The sequence below is a fragment of the Dama dama genome, chromosome 24 (assembly GCF_033118175.1).
Source record: "Dama dama isolate Ldn47 chromosome 24, ASM3311817v1, whole genome shotgun sequence".
In the NCBI taxonomy this organism is placed as follows: domain Eukaryota; kingdom Metazoa; phylum Chordata; class Mammalia; order Artiodactyla; family Cervidae; genus Dama; species Dama dama.
Window position 1 is genome coordinate 43486859 of NC_083704.1, and position 17971 is coordinate 43504829.

Genomic DNA, 17971 nt, shown 5'->3' on the forward strand with positions numbered 1-17971 from the left:
GTTTGGGCAATTCTTAAAAAGCAGGGGAAAACTCTTCAGGGAGATTTAGAACTTTTTGTTCTAAACAAGAGGATTTCTTTAAAAAAAAAATAAAAATAAAAGGATGTGAATTGGCTTAGAGTAAAAAGACAATAGACTTAGGAAGGAAAAGAATGTGTTTTGTAGATAAGACAAATTCATGGCCTTGTGCATTAAATTTTACACAATATAACCCACCGTACTGTGGGTTTAATGCTAGTATCTTCCTCCTGTCTAAAATTAATGACTGTGTACCCTGGTTTTTCACATAAATGTTCCCTCACTCTACCCTTAATCTGTCTCCAGTTGCCTCAAAAGTGATAAAATAATCTCCAAATAAATTTAATTTTGAATCAAAAAATAAATATACCCACACACCTTTTTTCTTAATAGAAAAAGGAGAATGAAGCAGAGAATACAAAATGGTAAAGACTGTTAAAGATTATTTTAATTCTCATCTAAATCTTAAGCTAGCAAGTTAAAACACCTTGTATAGAAGGCAGAGAAAAACTGTCCTTTGACATCACTTTCATTCACACTGCTCCCTACGCATGGGAAAGAGCAGCTGTCTGGTTTCCAGAGTATTAGGCTTTTCCCTGAGTACTTTAGTAAAATTAATATTTCAGAGAAAAACTACAGCTCCTTCTGATCTTTAGCATTTTGTAGCTTAATAATATCATACACTAGAAGTGTTTCAGCTTTGAATGAGCTTTGAATATTTATGCATTTGCAGTAACCCAAGAAAGGCTATGAAAAATTCTTGGAACAAGCTTTATTTAGAAAACCCTATTATTCTGAAGATAAAAAAAAAGAAACTCATAGTTTTCATAAAGGCTAGTGGATATACAATATAGTATATGTAAGGGCACTGACTAGAGAGGAAAAAGACTCAATGGATGACATTTCCTTTTCCTTGTCTTTTTCCTACTAATTATGTACAAAATCTGTATTAGATGTGGTATTTCTCCCCTCCTTACAGAAAAAATATATTTGGAAATTCCTATCTAAAGCTAATTTGACATGAAGACTATAACGCCCTTTAATGGGGGTATCCAGGTCCCTTTGGGGATTTTTTTTTTTTTTTTTTTAACATACACCATGTGGTGCAATCTGTTCCAGGCTACAAAGAGGGGCCTGGGGAAAAGCTCTATGGGGGCCAGGAATAAAGTCCTCTCTGGGAGTTGTTGAGGTACTAACTAGAAATGGGGGAAATGGAACAGTCAAAGCCCAGAAATCCCTTCCCCTCTGCCCTAAATCATAACCTGGGGAACATTAAACTTAGGTTTATTGAAAACACAATTTAGCAAGTTAATCAATTTGGGGGAGAAAAAACCTGAACCTTTTCTGAGATGGTTATATTGCTATTCATTTTGTATTTTAATCTAACCTACTGGTGATTTAATTTACAGAACTCAAAGGAAGCGTAATGCTCAAATATTTGAGGACGTTCACGTATCAACCACTGTTTAATTTTGGAATGTGCCTACTTGCTTGACACAATATTTTACCATCTCAACAAATGTTTAGCCTTTTTTTTTTCACTTGACTGAAGAGAAATAAGTTTCACATTGCTTCGTTCACCTTCTTATGTGCATATGCTGGGAAAGATTGGATGTTAAGAAAAAAAAAACTTCCTCATGTTCTCCCTACTACATCTAAATCTGTTTACCAATTCGAAGCTGCTAAAAAGCCCTGCATTCTCCTGCTAAATCAACTGGATGGCTAGAAACCAAACTGTAATGTAACAGGAAAAAAAATATATATCAATTTATTTTCGTGACAGAACATTCTTGAGAAGGTATAAAATTGTTCTGGTCTCTATGCCAGTTTTCTTTTTTCTTCCTTTCTCTGTCTTGCTTTTTAAAGGGCTTTCGGCTTTTAAGCCGATCCTTTTTATAGTTATGTAACAATTCTAATATTCTGTGACATTTTGTATTGTGACACTATAGATGAAATTGTCATCGGACTGACACTCTGTGCTGTTTATTCCTTAATTACAACTGTTAGCACTGGAGAGAAGTGTGCTCATCTGCCAGCACGTATTATGAAAACAACATTATTGTTACCCACACCAACACCCACTCAGCAGGATATTTCCAAGATGGTAGTTTAGAGGACCTATCAGCACAATGGATTTTTTTTTTTCCAGCTTGTCCTATTGTCATCTTATAAAACTACAAACCAGTTTGAAATGGAAAGTCTTTCATTGTGATGTGGACTCCCTTTACTAAGCAGGAGCTGCTTTTATAATTAGAAAAATTAGAATTTTTTTTTTTTTTTTTTTTTTGAGCTCTCCAGCAGTGGTGGATTGAACAGTCTCAGGGTTGTTCAGGGTTGTGACCCAAAGCTTTCTGACTGACAGTTGTTTGAGAAATAACAAAAATAGAAGGGAGAGGGAAGGGCAGATTTAAAGATGAAAAGATAAGAGAGGAGTTTACTTGTATTCACAGGTTGGTGCTCTTTAAATAACTCAAAATCCAGTGACCATTCTCAGCTCTACTAGTTCTTTTTCAGAACCCAGTCTGAGCCCTGCTGAAACTAGCTGCTTATTGAACACTTAACAGTTTACTTCTTTCTTCCAGAATTTTTACAGGATCAGTTATCTATGAGGGACAAAATCCTATGACTCATTTCCTAATCAGTGTTACTATACTAAAGCAGTTGTCATTGTCTTTTCACCTGTTAAAAAACTAAAATGTAAGCAAACCTCTTGGATCTTGTGCCTTACCCTCTTAATAAAACAACTGAAAAGTAAGATTCTAGAAAATGTATAATCTGGTATTCACTCTTTAGATGAGAATCATGGAAATGATTAGGAAAAAAACAAAACAGCACACAACACTCAGTTAGCAACTTACTTAATCAACAGCCCATTTTCCAATATCAGCTTTTAACACTTACATCAGTTTGGTAGAAGACAAGTTTATGACACTGAAATGGCAGTAGATCTTCCAGTGATTACCTGGAAGTTGCCGGTAGATTCTCAAACCTTCATTGTCGCAGAGGACGTAATGAGGCAATCTCTCTTACTCCTAAAGTCCCCACAGTGACCTGAATACTCTTTAATATACAGCTTTACTAGATAGGTTTCTGAAATACTATGTGGAGAAGCTATTGCTGCGCCCTCTTTTGAATGGTATCTTCTGCTTCATTTCCATTTTCACTACTAGCAGGATACGGTGCTCTTCCTAAAAGAAACTGTTCCCATTTGGGAATATATTCTTCTACTGATGCCCAGTAAAGAGTCTGGGGGAGAAAAAAAAAAACATCCAAAAGTGAAAAAGCATATCAAGCAATTGAACTTGGCTCTTCATAATAGTCTAAATGTTTATTCCCTTAAGTGTGCGTGTGTGCATGTACACACACACTCACACACACTCACACACATACGTAGAATGCACTTCCTCTGCAGAATATTTTATGTTAATTTTAGAAAAAAAAATCTGGCTACTTACTAGTGTTAATTTTCAAATTTCTCAGTAAAACCAGAGCCTGGCAGTATTACAGGTTTTACAATTTTATTGTGATTTTACACGCCCTCTTGTGGCCAATCATGTGATTATTCCCAGTAGTATCATTTATGGCCACAAAAATCATTAAAAGTTCTTGTTTAATGTTTCTAATCCTGTACCAAATGACTCTTCATACTATAATTATCACAATGAAATGATTCACCGTGAACAACTGCCTTAGAATTAACAGAAAAAGAAGTGACCTGGGATGAGATCAGGAACTGAAATATAAAGAGGATGCTAACAGGATTCGGGTGAATTAACCCCTTAACTGTATGAGGGAGAAACATTAAAAATACGTATCCACTCTATCTTTTAGAACAGCACTTGATGTGGCAAATTGTAGCTTCTTCCCACACTGTTTTGGATAATGACAAAATAATACCAACATCACCTAGCTATTTTTAATTCAAGTAACTTGGAAATTGAGGTGCTGTGTTTCTGCCTTGGTTGGAGCAGTCCTTAAGCTACAGAAGCTCCAACTGCATCACTGGATAGCTGTCCATGAGCTGGGTGGTCTCTTGGTTGACTGTCCTAAGTAAGCTGCCAAAAACTCTGTGTCATAGGAGGGCATTTTATATGAGATCATCACTATCAGTCTCATCTTGGGAAATTCAAAGAGTTAGATAGCACTGGGGACACACTCTGAGCAATAAAAAGGCATGGGGTGGGAGGAATTTCCTTGTGGTCCAGTGGTTAGGATGTGGCGCTTCCACAGTAGGGGGCTTGGGTTCGACCTGTGGTCAGAGAACTAAGATTCCATGTGCTGCATGACCAAAAAAATAAAATATTGTCATTTGAAAAAAAAAAAAGATAATGGGAGTTCTGCAAACTGAAGATGGTATGGGCCTCCATTTATCTAGGCGTCTATGCATGTGGTCTGAGAAGTAGCCTGACTTACTTAAAACAGGGGCCATCCTGCTGTGCGAGACTCGCTAAGAAAAATACCAGCCGAGGCCTGTGGTTGGGTGTTTCTCCGCCATTCACGGCTGGATTAACCCCTATTGTTTGGCCCTGTGCAGGCCAGGGTAAGGTATTGGAAAATTCAACAAAGAAAAAGACATGCCCAGGGCACAACTTTGAACAGGAGTTTTTTCTGTCCTTGATCACTGCCTTTTCTTATTGCCCTAGATGACACAGAAGATTGCGGGGCAAATTCTCAGCCTTTCATTTTTGAGTCTGTTCACCTTCTTGGTTAGGCAGCAAGCAAAACTGCACTTAGAAAAAGGTCATTAAGAATATAGTGAAACTATTTTATATGTAGCAAATTCCCTTTCGGCACACATACATGCATATACCAACTATGGTTTATTTTTGCCAGCCATCTTCTCAATCTGTTCTTGAACAGAGCAAAATCAAACAGACAAAAGCCACGCTGTGCTGCATGATAATATGCATTTAAATAGCGCTGGTTGCATTTTTCGGTGAAGAGACTGAGCTGCTACTTGTAACATCAGCCAACAGGAAAAGCATTTTGGTGAGGCTGTCATCTTAAGATTTAGTGCATATTGTCTGTTAGGATTTAACAAGAAAATAGTTTCTAAGTGACTTGGTGAAAAGACACAAGGTCTTGATAAAATTTTCACTTGACGTAAAAATTTTTTAAAACCAAAATACTTACAGACTACATCGTACAAGGTATGGCACTGTGGACAGAGAGATCAATCAGGTACATTTTGTGTATTTTATTGGATGCAGAAAGCTGGGAAATACACAGAGCCACTTAAAATGCACTACGGACAGAATAGGAGTCTCTTGTTGGACATTTGTTCCTTAAGATTCTCACCTCAAGAGCAGCCACCTCAGCTGGTAGAACTGGATGAATCCGGGTCTGTAGAGACTTTTCTGCTGCTTCTATATCCTGAAACAGATAGAAGCATTTTTCAAAACATTCACAGACACACACAGCACCTCTAATAGCAATAGCTATATATTTCTAATCTCTTGCTTCGACTCTTCTCTGCATACACAGTTTAAACTCATGGAGATGATGCTGACAGAGAACTGATCACTGCTTAATTAACCAGTGGCAAATAGAGAAGCAAGTGTTTCTTATTTTAAAATAAAAGGCAGGGGATGGGGGTGGTACATCTAAGTTCTGCTTTTTTCATTTTAAGTAGTTAGTAAATGCCAATAATTCTTGGAAAAAGAACTTCCTCTAAAACTGCTCAGAGGACTAACTTAGCTTTAAAATCCTTTAAAAACAGCCAGATGGATAAAATAGTCAAATATTCTGATACTAAAAACAATCAGATCCTCAGACCCACACTAGGCTAACCTTCAAAGTGGAGAGTTCTAGTCTGTCTAGATCATGCACATGGTATATTAATGACACACCTTTCATTTATGCAGGACTTCATATTTGAATTATATACATAGGCAAATAGTCCCTAAATTTAAAAGGTCCATGAGGTACCTGAGTACTCTGCAATAAGAACCTTTCGCTACGCTGTTTAGACTTTTAGTACCAGATTTCTAAGCTAATCTCAAAGGCAAATTTTATTGCGAGGTAGTATATCCTTCAGCTCATGGCATTCAAGCACTGTGTGTTACTAAGTACTTAAACATGTAGATACTTATGTTTTCTCTTATGGATGTAGAAACACAAGAGTATTTAAGCTTGATTCATACTTCAGGAACGATTTTATCTAGATCTGTACATAAAGTTCATGCCCAGAAATGTAAGACTTTACAAGTTGTTAGAGAGATACTCAAGCCCCGTGTAGTAAATTCTCCCCAAATCAGCACCTCTGTTGTCTCATGCTTGCTCAGGTTTGTCCAGTTCACAGGGCCACTGGTGGGAAGGCTGTGTAAATTCTGTCTCTCAGCTTAATAAGTTGATAGAAAAGAAAAAGTTCTCTGCTCTATGTAGAAGCACAGGAGCGATCTGAGTACAGGGCTGTTGGACAGAAGGAGAGCGATGGAAAAGGGCGTGGGAGTGGGGTGTGAAGAAGCCAACGCTGAACAGGAGAAAAGAGATAGCAGATGGCAGCGGCGGGAGCAAGGGATGGGTGTGAAATGGAAAAGGGAAAAACAGGAAATTCCCTAAAGGGACTCCCCAAAGTTGCACAGCCATTAGTGCACCTGCTGTCTGGAGGAAGGTGATTTGAAGGGGAAAGAAAATGATTTAGGGATAAAAAGCTCATCTATTAGCATCTCTATCCCATACCAGCAGTTCACGACCAACATGCAGGCTTAGAGGGCTTTTGATGTCAATGATACAACAGACACGGGATACCAACTCTTCTGTTTACACTGAGATTCAACAGGGTTCTGGAAAAACCGCTTTATACATCTAGGAATCAAACAAAACTCACAATCCCAATGTTACCATTATTCTAAGAACAGTTACAAAGTTACCTGAACTGGGAGATCTAGGTGCTACTAGCACCTGTCAGTTCAGTTCAGTTCAGTCGCTCAGTCGTGTCCGACTCTTTGCGACCTATAGGCAAGATTAAACATTTTTCTTAAAGATCAGAAAATAAGAATACTGAGTATCTTGTAGAGAAGAGCAGATTTGCAGTGGAAAGAGCAGACAGGAGGAGAGGGACGCATGGCCTGGAAAAGCAGGCCCAAGTCCGCCAAACCCGGCTGTCATCGCTGCAGCATTTGGACAAGGGATTATCACCCCTCGAGAGAACTTCTTCCTTAGCTCAAGTCATATTTCACTTCTTTCAATGTTTCGCTTACCTCTCGGACTCCTCCTCCCCCTCTGCTCCTTGGCTGGCTCTTTTTTTCTCTCATTAATCCTCAGTGTGGGCTTTCTTAAGATTTGAGACATCTGGCCCCAGCTTTTCACTTTTTCTGCCTCCAAGATTGTCTCTGATTCAGTATCAATTATTATTATAGAAGGATGGCTAGTTTCTCTTCCTGGCCCTTAATTCTAAACCTGATAAAACTAAACTCATCTTTTTCCACTGAATGTATTAAACGTGTACTAGTGGGAATTCTATCCACTCAGATACCTATGCTGTATCGTGTAATTCCAAATCTTATTCCTGCCATTTAAAAATTCAGCGCTCCCTATATTGTTCTTTCAGGATGTCTCCTCTGGCCTTTTCATGTGATTGTTAATGCTGTGGCCTTCTGATTACACTTATTCATTCAACAAATACTTAATGCTTACTTGTACTCATGCCTAGACCATATCGTACTTTAATACATACTTAACTTGGAATTGATTAGTTCTGCTAAAAGCTACTTTACATATGTCCTCCCCTAGATTTAAAAAAAGGTAAATTGGTACCCACAACACAGAGGATCAAGCAGGCATTCCTTAGCCTGACTCAGAATCTCAGCAATTTGACAGCATCCTTCTGTAGCAAGTTGTATCTTAATCCTTCGACATAAGAACCTTCTTTTTCACTATATGCTGCCTAAAGGAAAGGACTATGTCTTATATAACCTTTAAGCATCTGAGAATCTAATAAGTGCAGGGTATGTACTAGGTACTGAAATATTCATTAAGTAAATACAGGCTGAAGGGTCAAAGAATCCTGAGTATAAATCAGAAACTTTAAAGAAAAAGAAAAAGTACCCAAGGGGGTAGGGGAAGAAAAGGAAGAAAGAGGAAAACAGGGGCTTGCTGGCCAGCTTTACCTGACTCCCTTGTTGTCTTGTTGTATAGACTTGTCACTAGATCATTTAAAATTGTTAGAAAACAGCTGACAAAGCAGTCCCTACAGTTTGAAAATAAACAGATCTAACTGCTATCTAGTAGGTGGCATAGCTACACAGAGAATAAATATATCAAGTGACCTTAGAACACAATATTTTGAGTGAGCACCCCTAGTGAGATACACCCTAAGGACAAAAAGAATCTTAGTAAAAGCATCTTACTGAAAACGATTCTTTATAATCACATGGACAGTGACAGTGCTGTCTGGATCATAGAATATAAGGTACAGAAGTAGATGTGCTGGTGTTGGAAACTTCTTTGGGAACAGATTTTGGATTTCAGAAAAAGAAGTTAGAGGTATAAAATCTATCATTTTAAGTTAAAAGCCTTGCAAACTGGAATCCTGGAATTTCTGATAGGAGCTCTTATCTTTAAAAAAAAAAAAAAAAAGGTCAAAATAAACACCACCATTGCCCAGAGAGAGGGCTCCAAACATATTTCCTACCAAAAGGATCCAGGGCTCCTTGGAACAGTGGCTGTTCCAGGTCTCAGCAACAAATGCACATGATGAGCCTGGAATGTTTCATCAGAACAGAAAGGAAACTGTCATGCTGCTGAGATCTCAGCAGAGGCATTCAGGAGCTAATCTGAAGAGGTTCCCACTTGTTTAAAATGGGACAAGTTGACAATAAACGGGAATAAATACTGAAATGGATTGAAACATTTCCAACCCAGGACACCTCAAAAAACAACAGCAACAAAACACAAAACAATATAAAAAACCAACAACACCTAATTGGTCACTTTTGCAGGACAGTAGAGAGCCAACCTATTATTCTGAAAACTAAATAGAATCAAGCATTCGTCATGCTTATTCCTCTATGAAATATACCTCAGTGTAATCAAATAATTGATGAGGACAAGTGTCTCTTAATATAACTAATCAGCAGTTGAATGAGAAGGAATAAAAGAATTTGAATATTGCTTTTCATAACCCCTAATGAGTATACTTAGGCAGTGATCATCAATGCCTAACATTCCAAAAAAAGAGAGACAGCTGGCATTATGGAAGTGTTCTTCTCAAAAACAGAATCTGAATCTGCTCAGGCCTCTCTATAATCTGTACTGCTAATGGAGTATTTCTTAGCCTCAAGTAGCTGCTGAGCACTTGAAATATACAAGTCTGAATTAAGATGTGTTGTGATGTACAATACACACTGAATTTTGAGGGTCTAGTAAGAAAATAGAATATAAAATATTTACTAACTTTTTAGAGCAATTACATTTGAAAGATGTTTGAAGTCTTAACATTTTACTTAGTCTGTTCAGGTTGACATTATTAAAATTAGTTCCTTGGAAATTTAAAATTACATATGTGGCTTGCACCACATTTCTGTTACACAACACAATTTAGATCTGTCAATTATATTAAAAGGAATGAGGGGAAACAGAGCAACATGTTAAATGAGTACCTCAGTGATGGAAGTAGTGATACCCAGAAACTCAACGGGACAAATGACCCAATTCCTTTAACAAATATATTAAAAGCGGGGATAAAAGAGCAGGGAGAACTGTGAGAAATTTAGGAAACCTCTATCAATTACAAGTTGAATTTTATTTGGAACCTGATTAGCTATTTGAGGGTTTATTGTTAATTTCTTAGGTTGATACTGACATTTTGATTTTGGTTAAAACAGTCCTTATCTTTTAGTGACAGATACTGAAATAAAGGGATGTACAGAAATATTTACAGGTGAAACAATGCAGTGTCTGAAGGTTAGCTTCAAAGTGATGTGAGGGGGTAGAGGTGAAGAGTATAGACAAAACAAGCTGGCTGTGTTCTGACAATGATTGAATGTGGGTGATAAGTGCATGGAAATATTCTTCTATCCCTTCTTTTGCATAGTTGTGAGATTTTTCATAGCAATTAAAAAACAAGCTTCCAGTGGGTGACAGTATAACTGTTACTCTGTGGCATGACTCGGGAGCCTGTATAAACAAATTGACTCCTGAAAAGGAAAAGGAAGGAGCACAAAGCATCATGTACCAAGATCTGTCTTTGCTCCTCCCTGCCTACATCCCTCCCTCCCCATCGAGCTGCGGCTGGGCTGGGTTTAATCTTTTAAGCTGCTGGAGTGGCAATTTCTGGGATACAAAAAATAAGATATTAAAGACATGAAGTGTAAGGGTCATTGGTACAAAGAACGCAGAGACATGTGTTAAACATACGCATTAGGGAAAGTGAGAAATGTGAGAGGAAAGAGCAGAGACCTGGGCCGCCAAGTACTGGCCATCCTGGGTGGCAGTTGTGACTGCCAGCTGCCCCGTGGAGGCTTCCAGGATGTCCCTGAAGGAGAGCACCGGCTGTGTGTCTGACCTGCTGGAGGACACACTCGTTCTTCCTCACTCTGTCCTATTGGTCCATCTCACAAGACATGGACCTGTTGCCAAAAAAGCATCTTTTGGGGTTTAAACTAAATTTTGTGGAGGGAAAGGTGGGAGAGAGGGCAGTTTTTATCATGGAAATATTTGTAGAATAAAATATTTTCAGGCTTCTAAGTCCATTTATGTTTGATTTTAAAAGGCAGATTTCATTGTATTAACGGTAACAGAAAAAAAAAAACCACTGAGCCAGTTTTCAAAATCCACTGTCTTCCATGACATTTACTGACTAAACCCTCACTATGAATTTTCTTCACTACTTACATTCATATACATTTTTTACTAAGTTTGAATCTTTGATGGGATTACTCTCATTCCCCTTTTAAAATCAGTCTTTGATATTTGTGCTAATTTATTTATCCAAATGCAATTAAAGACACTTTTTGTTGGGATTTTACTAAATCTAAAAATAATTTTGTGACAGATGACTTAGAAAAAATAGTAGTTTCCCCAGTCAGGATTAAGGCTTATGTCTTCATTTAAGTTTTTCCTTAAAACTGCCACTGAAGTGTAATAATTATCTTCATAGCAGTCATACAGATCCTTTGTTAAGAGCATTCCCAAGTATGTATTTTATAATTTTATTGCTAACGTGAATGTGATCTCTATTTTCCACCTGTATACATAGGATTGCTATTGATTTTTATATGTTTATGTTTTACCCATTAATTTTACTCAACTCATACTAGTTTTGAAACAACCTTGGCTTCTCTTAAGTATAAAGACATGTCATTGAAAGATGCTAGTGTTACATCTTTCTTTCTTAAAGTTAAAGCTCATGCCCTTTTAGTGTTCATGATACTGTTCAGAACATGGGAATAAGGTCAGATAATGGACAGTATACAGTCATCCTTACTTTGTTTACTATATTATAGGAGTGGTACCAGGTTTTAAGGGCACCATTTTCAATTGCACTTGGTACTTAAGTACCTATCCTGCTCTAACTTAATCTGTGTGTGTGTGTGCGTGTGTGTGTGTGTGTGTGTGTGTGTGTTCAGGAGAATCTTATTCCTTGATTGTGGATCAAATCTGTGCCCCCTGCACTGGGAGCACAGAGTCTTAACCACTGAACTGCCCAGGAAATCCTATTTAATCTGTTCTTGCAAAGGGATGTTAGGAGTGATACATTATTGTTTTCTCATCTCTATAAATTAAGGGATTCGCCCAGATCAGTGGTTTTCTCAGTTCTCTAGAGACCCAGCAGTACAGTCAAGGAGGGGACTGTAGGACTTTGGGCCAAAGCAGGACCACTTTTCTCTACTGTGTGTGCTCAGTCACGTCTGAATCTTTGTGAGCCTATGGACTGTTGCCCGCCAGGCTCCTCTGTCCATAGCATTTCCCAGGCAAGAACACCGGAGTAGATGGCCACTCCCTCCTTCAGGGGATCTTCCCGACCCAGGGGTTGGACTCGCATCTCCTGTGTTGGCAAGTGGGTTGTTTACCACTAAGCATTGGGGAGGACCTTTATTTTACATCTGTGGGAAAAGTTTTTATGCTAAAAAACAAAACAAAGCAAAACAAAAAAGACTTTAGATAAGAATCTAAAGCTATATGCTTTTTACAGTCTTTCCCAGCTCAAATTCTGTAATCAAGTCCTATTTATCTTAACAGTAACTTCTGTGGGAGAGTCACTAAAATTATATCCCTCGTATATAAAAATTATATATGAGGGAAAGAAGGACAAAAAAAGGTTGCATATCCAATTATTCAAAGTGACTAAGCACACATGTAAAAAACTAGGGGGAAACTGCATCTGTAACTTTACCTGGGATGTAAGAGAGTTAAAAAAATGTTTATAAAAAGCTGAAAGGAAATATAGAAAAATATACTAATTTCTGGACAGGCAGATGATACAGAAGGTTTTCGATCTTGGCTCTTTCAAGTTTTTTTATAATAAGAGTATATTATTTTGATAATTAAGGGAAAAAACACCATACCAAACTGGTTTCTCAAGACTATGAAACTAGGTTCGTTACCTTCCTTTTAGATATGACAGTGATTTCTTAGCTACCTCCTCAAATCTCTCCATTTTTGAAATTACTTTGCTAAATAGCAAATGAATCTTTCTTAAAAACTCTTTCATATGTTTAAGTCTTGCTTTTTTTTTTCCTTTTTTTTTTTTTTTTTTGCTCACAACACTGTATTATCTCTACATACCAAGTCTCAACTTCATTTCATCTCACAATATACATTCATCCTGTTTCCTGGGGCCTTCCAAGCCAGTTAGCTTAGGATCCCGTGAACATTAATAGGCCATTCATTCTTCTTCTGATCTTGGCTCGTCCTTGAGAACTCAATGGAATGTCTTCCCGCTTAGCTTAGCTTCTTCTCTGAGACCTCATAGAATATTCTAGCTCTCCAAGAGTTTTTAACACTTTTAAAGTGCTAAGTACTTTAACACTCCTAAAGTGCTGAGTACTCTGGAGGAGGGCGTGGCAACCCACTCCAGTATTCTTGCCTGGAAAATCTCCATGGACAGAGGGCCTGGCGGGCTACAGTCCACGGGGTCACAAAGAGTAGGACACTACTGAGCGACTGAGCACACAGCAAAGTGCTGAGTATTCCACAGCGTGTAATTAATGTTTGATGATACAGGGTCTCTGTTTTGCATATATTTTAGGTCATGAACAGAGCCTGTAAGCTACTTGATGTAAAGGACCTAACTTGTAGTTACTTTGTTACCCTCACTTTCTGCTCAAAACTAGCTCAAGAGTAAAGAGCTGGGCATTCGTCAAATACTTGGGCATTAAAAGGAAGACAGTATCACCTGCACTCGCCGATATTACCTGCACTCACCGTAACAAGTAGCAAGCAAGCCGTGAAGACTTCCAATTTGGATTTTCTGACTTTTCAGAGCAACTTCTAGATTACCCTATATATTTCCATTTAAAAATAAATATTGCAAATACCATTGGGCAAGTAAGACATATGGCAATATAGAATGCTTTGGTAGCACTATGGCTGTGACTTAAATTACTGTGGATCAAACTGCCAGAAGCTGAGAAGATAACTGAATTTTCCTCTTCCTTTATCCTCTAGTGAGGACAGAAGAGAACTACATCATGCCTATCGATGAAAATATTTAACAATAAAAAACTGAAAACACTGCTTTATAACTTAAATAATATAGCCTTACTACCAAATGTTTTAGTCATAGGATCTCTTGGAAGCTCGAATGGAAGCAAACTTTAGGGTTTTAATTATGGATGAAGCCATACAATTCTGGAAGCAAAGTACAGCAAGCAGCCAAAAATGTTACACATATGATTTTACTCCAAATGGGCACACTGGCCAAATGGTGAGGCCCTGCGCAGTCACATACTTTGACCACCTCCTCCATCACCATCAAAGAAGATCCTGGGAAATCTGTTACCTCAGATACGAAATCTGTATATTGACTGTGGCCCCAGGAGGGCAAAATCAAATTGTTTCGAGCATATGATAGGTACTTTATCGTGTTTCAGAATCTCCCTACAAATAAAAGAAGATGGAAGATAGAAGCTATGTCTTTTTTTTTTCTTTTTTTGGTTGCATTAGGTCTTAGTTGCGATATGGGCATGAGGAATCTTAGTTCCCTGACCAGGGATCCAACTCATGTCCCCTGCATCAGAAGACGGATTGTTAACCACTGGGCTGCCAGGGAAGTCCCCAGAAGCTATGTCTTGTATTCGTTACTTCTTGTACAAAGATAGCTTTAAAGTTCTTTTTATAGTTATTGATTTTTCATTAGCCTGAGCAAACGTCAAGGCTCTCATTTTAATAAGTGAAAATCCATGCTTCTTGTCCAGTTAACATGAATTTAAATAGTAGTGTATCATTAATTCTATTTGTTACTCAAAGGAATTACATAAATCAAAGTAATGAAATTGAATTAAAACCTTTTTGCAAAAGTGGGGAAAATAGGTTTCATTCATTCAGAGAATCTTACCTTTAAAAGACTAACATTCCTTTGTAAAGCGGCGTTAGCTGCTTGTGTCTGTGAGGCCTTTCCCTTGTTTTGATCTTCAGGTTTATTCTCCATTCTTTGAAGTAACATTAATCTTTGTGATACTCTACAAAAAAATGAAGATTATGTAACAATTTTAAAAAGAAACATTTTATTGCTTGGCCAATATAAATCATTTCTTAATTGCACCTCACTTCCAGTTCAACCTACTTTTAAATCCAGTTACTATATGCCAGTTAATAAGACAGTGAAAAACTTAGGTAGTTCAGGAAGTCTTCAGTCTCAGTGAAATTATTTGTATTTTCATATTTACACTGTAAGTACACACTTGTGTTTTTTTAACCTCTCTAGTCTTGAAAGTATTTTAAAGTGTTGGAAAATATTTAGTGCAAATGCAAACTGTAATCCATACCCCTTTGTACACACACTTAAATATACCTCCCCACACAGACATTGGTATGACTTGCTATACAAAACCTTCTGCTTAACACTTCAGTACCCCTGAATCTTATGTTACACATTTAGAATTGTGCTAAACTTCCATATGTTTGAAGCAGCAATAAAAATATTTTTTTCCTCTTTTTCCAAGAGAAAGATGATAGTTCCATATATGAGTGAGAGGCTGTGTGTACACATGCATACTCACAACATGGTAAAACTAATTGAAGATGTAGAAAGTTATAAATAAATTATCAAACCACTTGGTTATATATAACGGACTTCAAAAGTTTCTCCATGGTTAAATGCTCCTTTTGTAAGTGTTGAGTCTTATTAAGTGATCAAATGAGAAAACATACACAAATGGTACAGTAGCAGTCTAACTGTTTCTCAAAGAGTTGAGGAGATTCTCAGGAAACAGTATGTTGCACAGGGTTGTTCTTGAGAGTAGAAATAAAAAGCCAGGTCTTTGAAAAGTCATTTTCATAAGAAAAATACCTTAGAAGGCCAAGGCAGAGAGGCTGGTAATTATTTAAAGAAAAGCAAAACATGAGTGCCCACAAACAGCGGTTAGAGAAGGGTTAATACTAAATAACAGTGCCGGACTGGCCATAGAATTTGCAGAGCCCAGTGCAAAATGAAAATGTTGCTCCTAGGCTAAATCTAGTGCAGGGCCTGTGACTATACAGGTCACATACTCATGAAAGCTGGTCTTGGTAAAAGGCTTAGAGAAGTTCACTGAACTGCAGTGTAGAGCATAGAGCGGCTAAGAGGGAGAGTGAATTTATCTAGATACTAGTAACAAGAAATTAAAGACATAAAACATAATCAGACCTTTTAATCTTTGTTGTTCTTGAGGGATAATGACACTCCTTAAAACCAAAATCTCTCAAGTGTCACAAAAATTGACAAACTTACAGATTTTTAAGTTTTCCTGTGCACACAGTGTCACTAATAAAGCCAGTACAGTGCATACATTGAGATTAGCCTTTTTAAAACAACAACAACAACTTACATTTCTTCATGTCTTTTAGAAAGGCGAATTTCTTGAGTGAGCAGAGACGTCATCTTTAATCAAAGCTGCCTTGATAGCTTTCTGCTAAATAGTAAGGACATTTAAAGTTATTTCTACCCCATGGCCTTAGCTTTGCAACATTTTGATCATTCAGCATCTCAATCTATTGGTTCTGTCTCAGAAGGGAAAAATACAGCTTGGGCTGTGACGATGTTTTTAAATGCATTCTTTCATTTTACATATGTTTACTCACAATGCATAGTTTTCCAGATGCCATATGCATCCCAGAACACTGACACAGGTAAACACAGCATACTTCCCCTGTCCCCCACCCCCAACCACACACACACTTTAACCTTAATCAGAATTCAAAACAAGCAGCTGGTACCAAGACTAGTAAACATTTTACTGAATAAACAAAACAGAAAAAAAAAAATCCACTGTGTATAATTCAGAGAAATACCATCCCTCAGACACACAGACAAACAAGTATGAAAACCAACTGGAAACTCATGGTTTTTCCTTTATTGGAAGACTGCCCAGTTCTACTATCTCTCTTCCAGATGGGGAAGTATTTTTCATGCCTAACTGTGGAGAAAAGTATCTTAAAGTGGTTTCACCTTACCCTGGCTGCTCTGGACTCTTCATTAGTGGAGTTTGGGAAAACCCATTTTCACAAAACACTGTATACCATTAGCAAGCTCACCTTGGTAGAAGTGCCTGGGCCAATACAGACAGAGGTCTAGTGAACTACTTGGATGGCTGTGAGTCTGAAGGCAAATCATCTGGTTGGGTGCAAGGACCGAAGTTTCCTGACTGCACAAAGGGAGAATGCAGCTAAGCCAAAATAATATAATTAAAAAAAAAAAAAAAAGAATGAAAATTCAGTCTTAGAATGAAGCACTGGCTTTCCTAAATTTTATGAAACTAATACTGGTTGTCTGCTCGTTGCCTGCGTTTCCAGCACTGATTTAAAAAAAAAAAAAAATGAGCTCTTCCTTTAGCACACACACAGAGCGTAGGTCTGTGAGCAAAGTCGAGGAAAATGGAAATACACTGCCCTGCCCTCAACGGGTTTCTTCCTGAAGATACCGCTGTTTTCAGCACCGCGGACAGCAATTGCGCGCAGACTAGCCAGGAAGGGGTCGAATTACAGATACTCCGACGAAATCACCTCAGGCCTTTCTCCCAGTTTTGAATGCAGTGTCAAGGAAATCGCTGGAAGTGAGTCCATGGTAACTTCTTTTCTGTGGCGACCAGCAGCAGCACTTCAGAAAAAGTCTGCCTTCTGAGCCGAAGATCCGCAGCTTTTCGGAGTCATCAGCTCACCAACCACTGCAACTCTCGCTTACTCTGGAAGGGCTCGGGAACTTTCCTCGTCACCCTACCTCTTCCCCTTTAACAGCATCCTAGCCACCAGCGCACAGCTGTCCTTCGGACACTCGGGGAACTCACCCGCCGGCCGTCCTACTGTTGGACCTCACTCACCGAGCCCCGTACTGACTTCTTCCGGGAAGGCGCGCCACAGACTGTGCCGACGTTAGGTCTCCGCGCAGGCGTGGGCGTGGCCACGCCACCAAGCTGCGCAAGCGCGACGTGAAGTGATGTCATCACGTACTTATAAAAGGAGCGCGTCTAGCACCAAACGCTAGTGAAGTAAGGCGGCTCCGAAGAAGGGCTGTGAAGACGTCACAAACGGTGGAAAATCACTTTGGTGGTAGCTAATTTCAAGCCTCATTTAAGCGTACCTGCATGTGTTGAAAAGACTTTAGAGAATGAAAGTGGTTTCTTACAAGCCAGAACATCACAGTAGAATGTGGAGGAGAGAAACACAGTGAGTCCTGCAAAGTGTTTAAACAGACTTTACAATCAGGGCTTCCCAGGTGGCGCTAGTGGTAAGAACTCGCCTGCCAAAGCAGGAGACTAGGGGAGGCGCTTTGATCCGTGGGTTGGGAAGATCCCCTGGAGGTGGAAATGGTGGC

General features: G+C 38.5%; 1 protein-coding gene across 7 annotated transcripts; it reads right to left on the reverse strand.

The window, feature by feature from the left end:
- Positions 1–621: 621 nt before the first annotated feature.
- On the reverse strand, positions 622–17540 carry CEP15 (centrosomal protein 15). Of its 7 annotated transcripts, none has more exons than XM_061128167.1 (6): positions 17445–17527; positions 16696–16805; positions 15990–16070; positions 14519–14642; positions 5317–5391; positions 622–3264 (listed from the first exon to the last, which is right to left on the reverse strand). In XM_061128167.1, exons 3-6 carry the CDS (start codon positions 16040–16042, stop codon positions 3130–3132), a joined length of 387 nt encoding a protein of 128 aa, XP_060984150.1. In that variant the 5' UTR covers positions 16043–16070; positions 16696–16805; positions 17445–17527; the 3' UTR covers positions 622–3129. The 7 variants fall into 7 exon arrangements, with proteins under 7 accessions (XP_060984150.1, XP_060984149.1, XP_060984148.1 ...); XM_061128166.1 differs by having other exon boundaries at positions 15990–16073; positions 17445–17526; XM_061128165.1 differs by having other exon boundaries at positions 15990–16073; positions 17164–17526.
- Between the last annotated feature and the right edge of the window lie 431 nt (positions 17541–17971).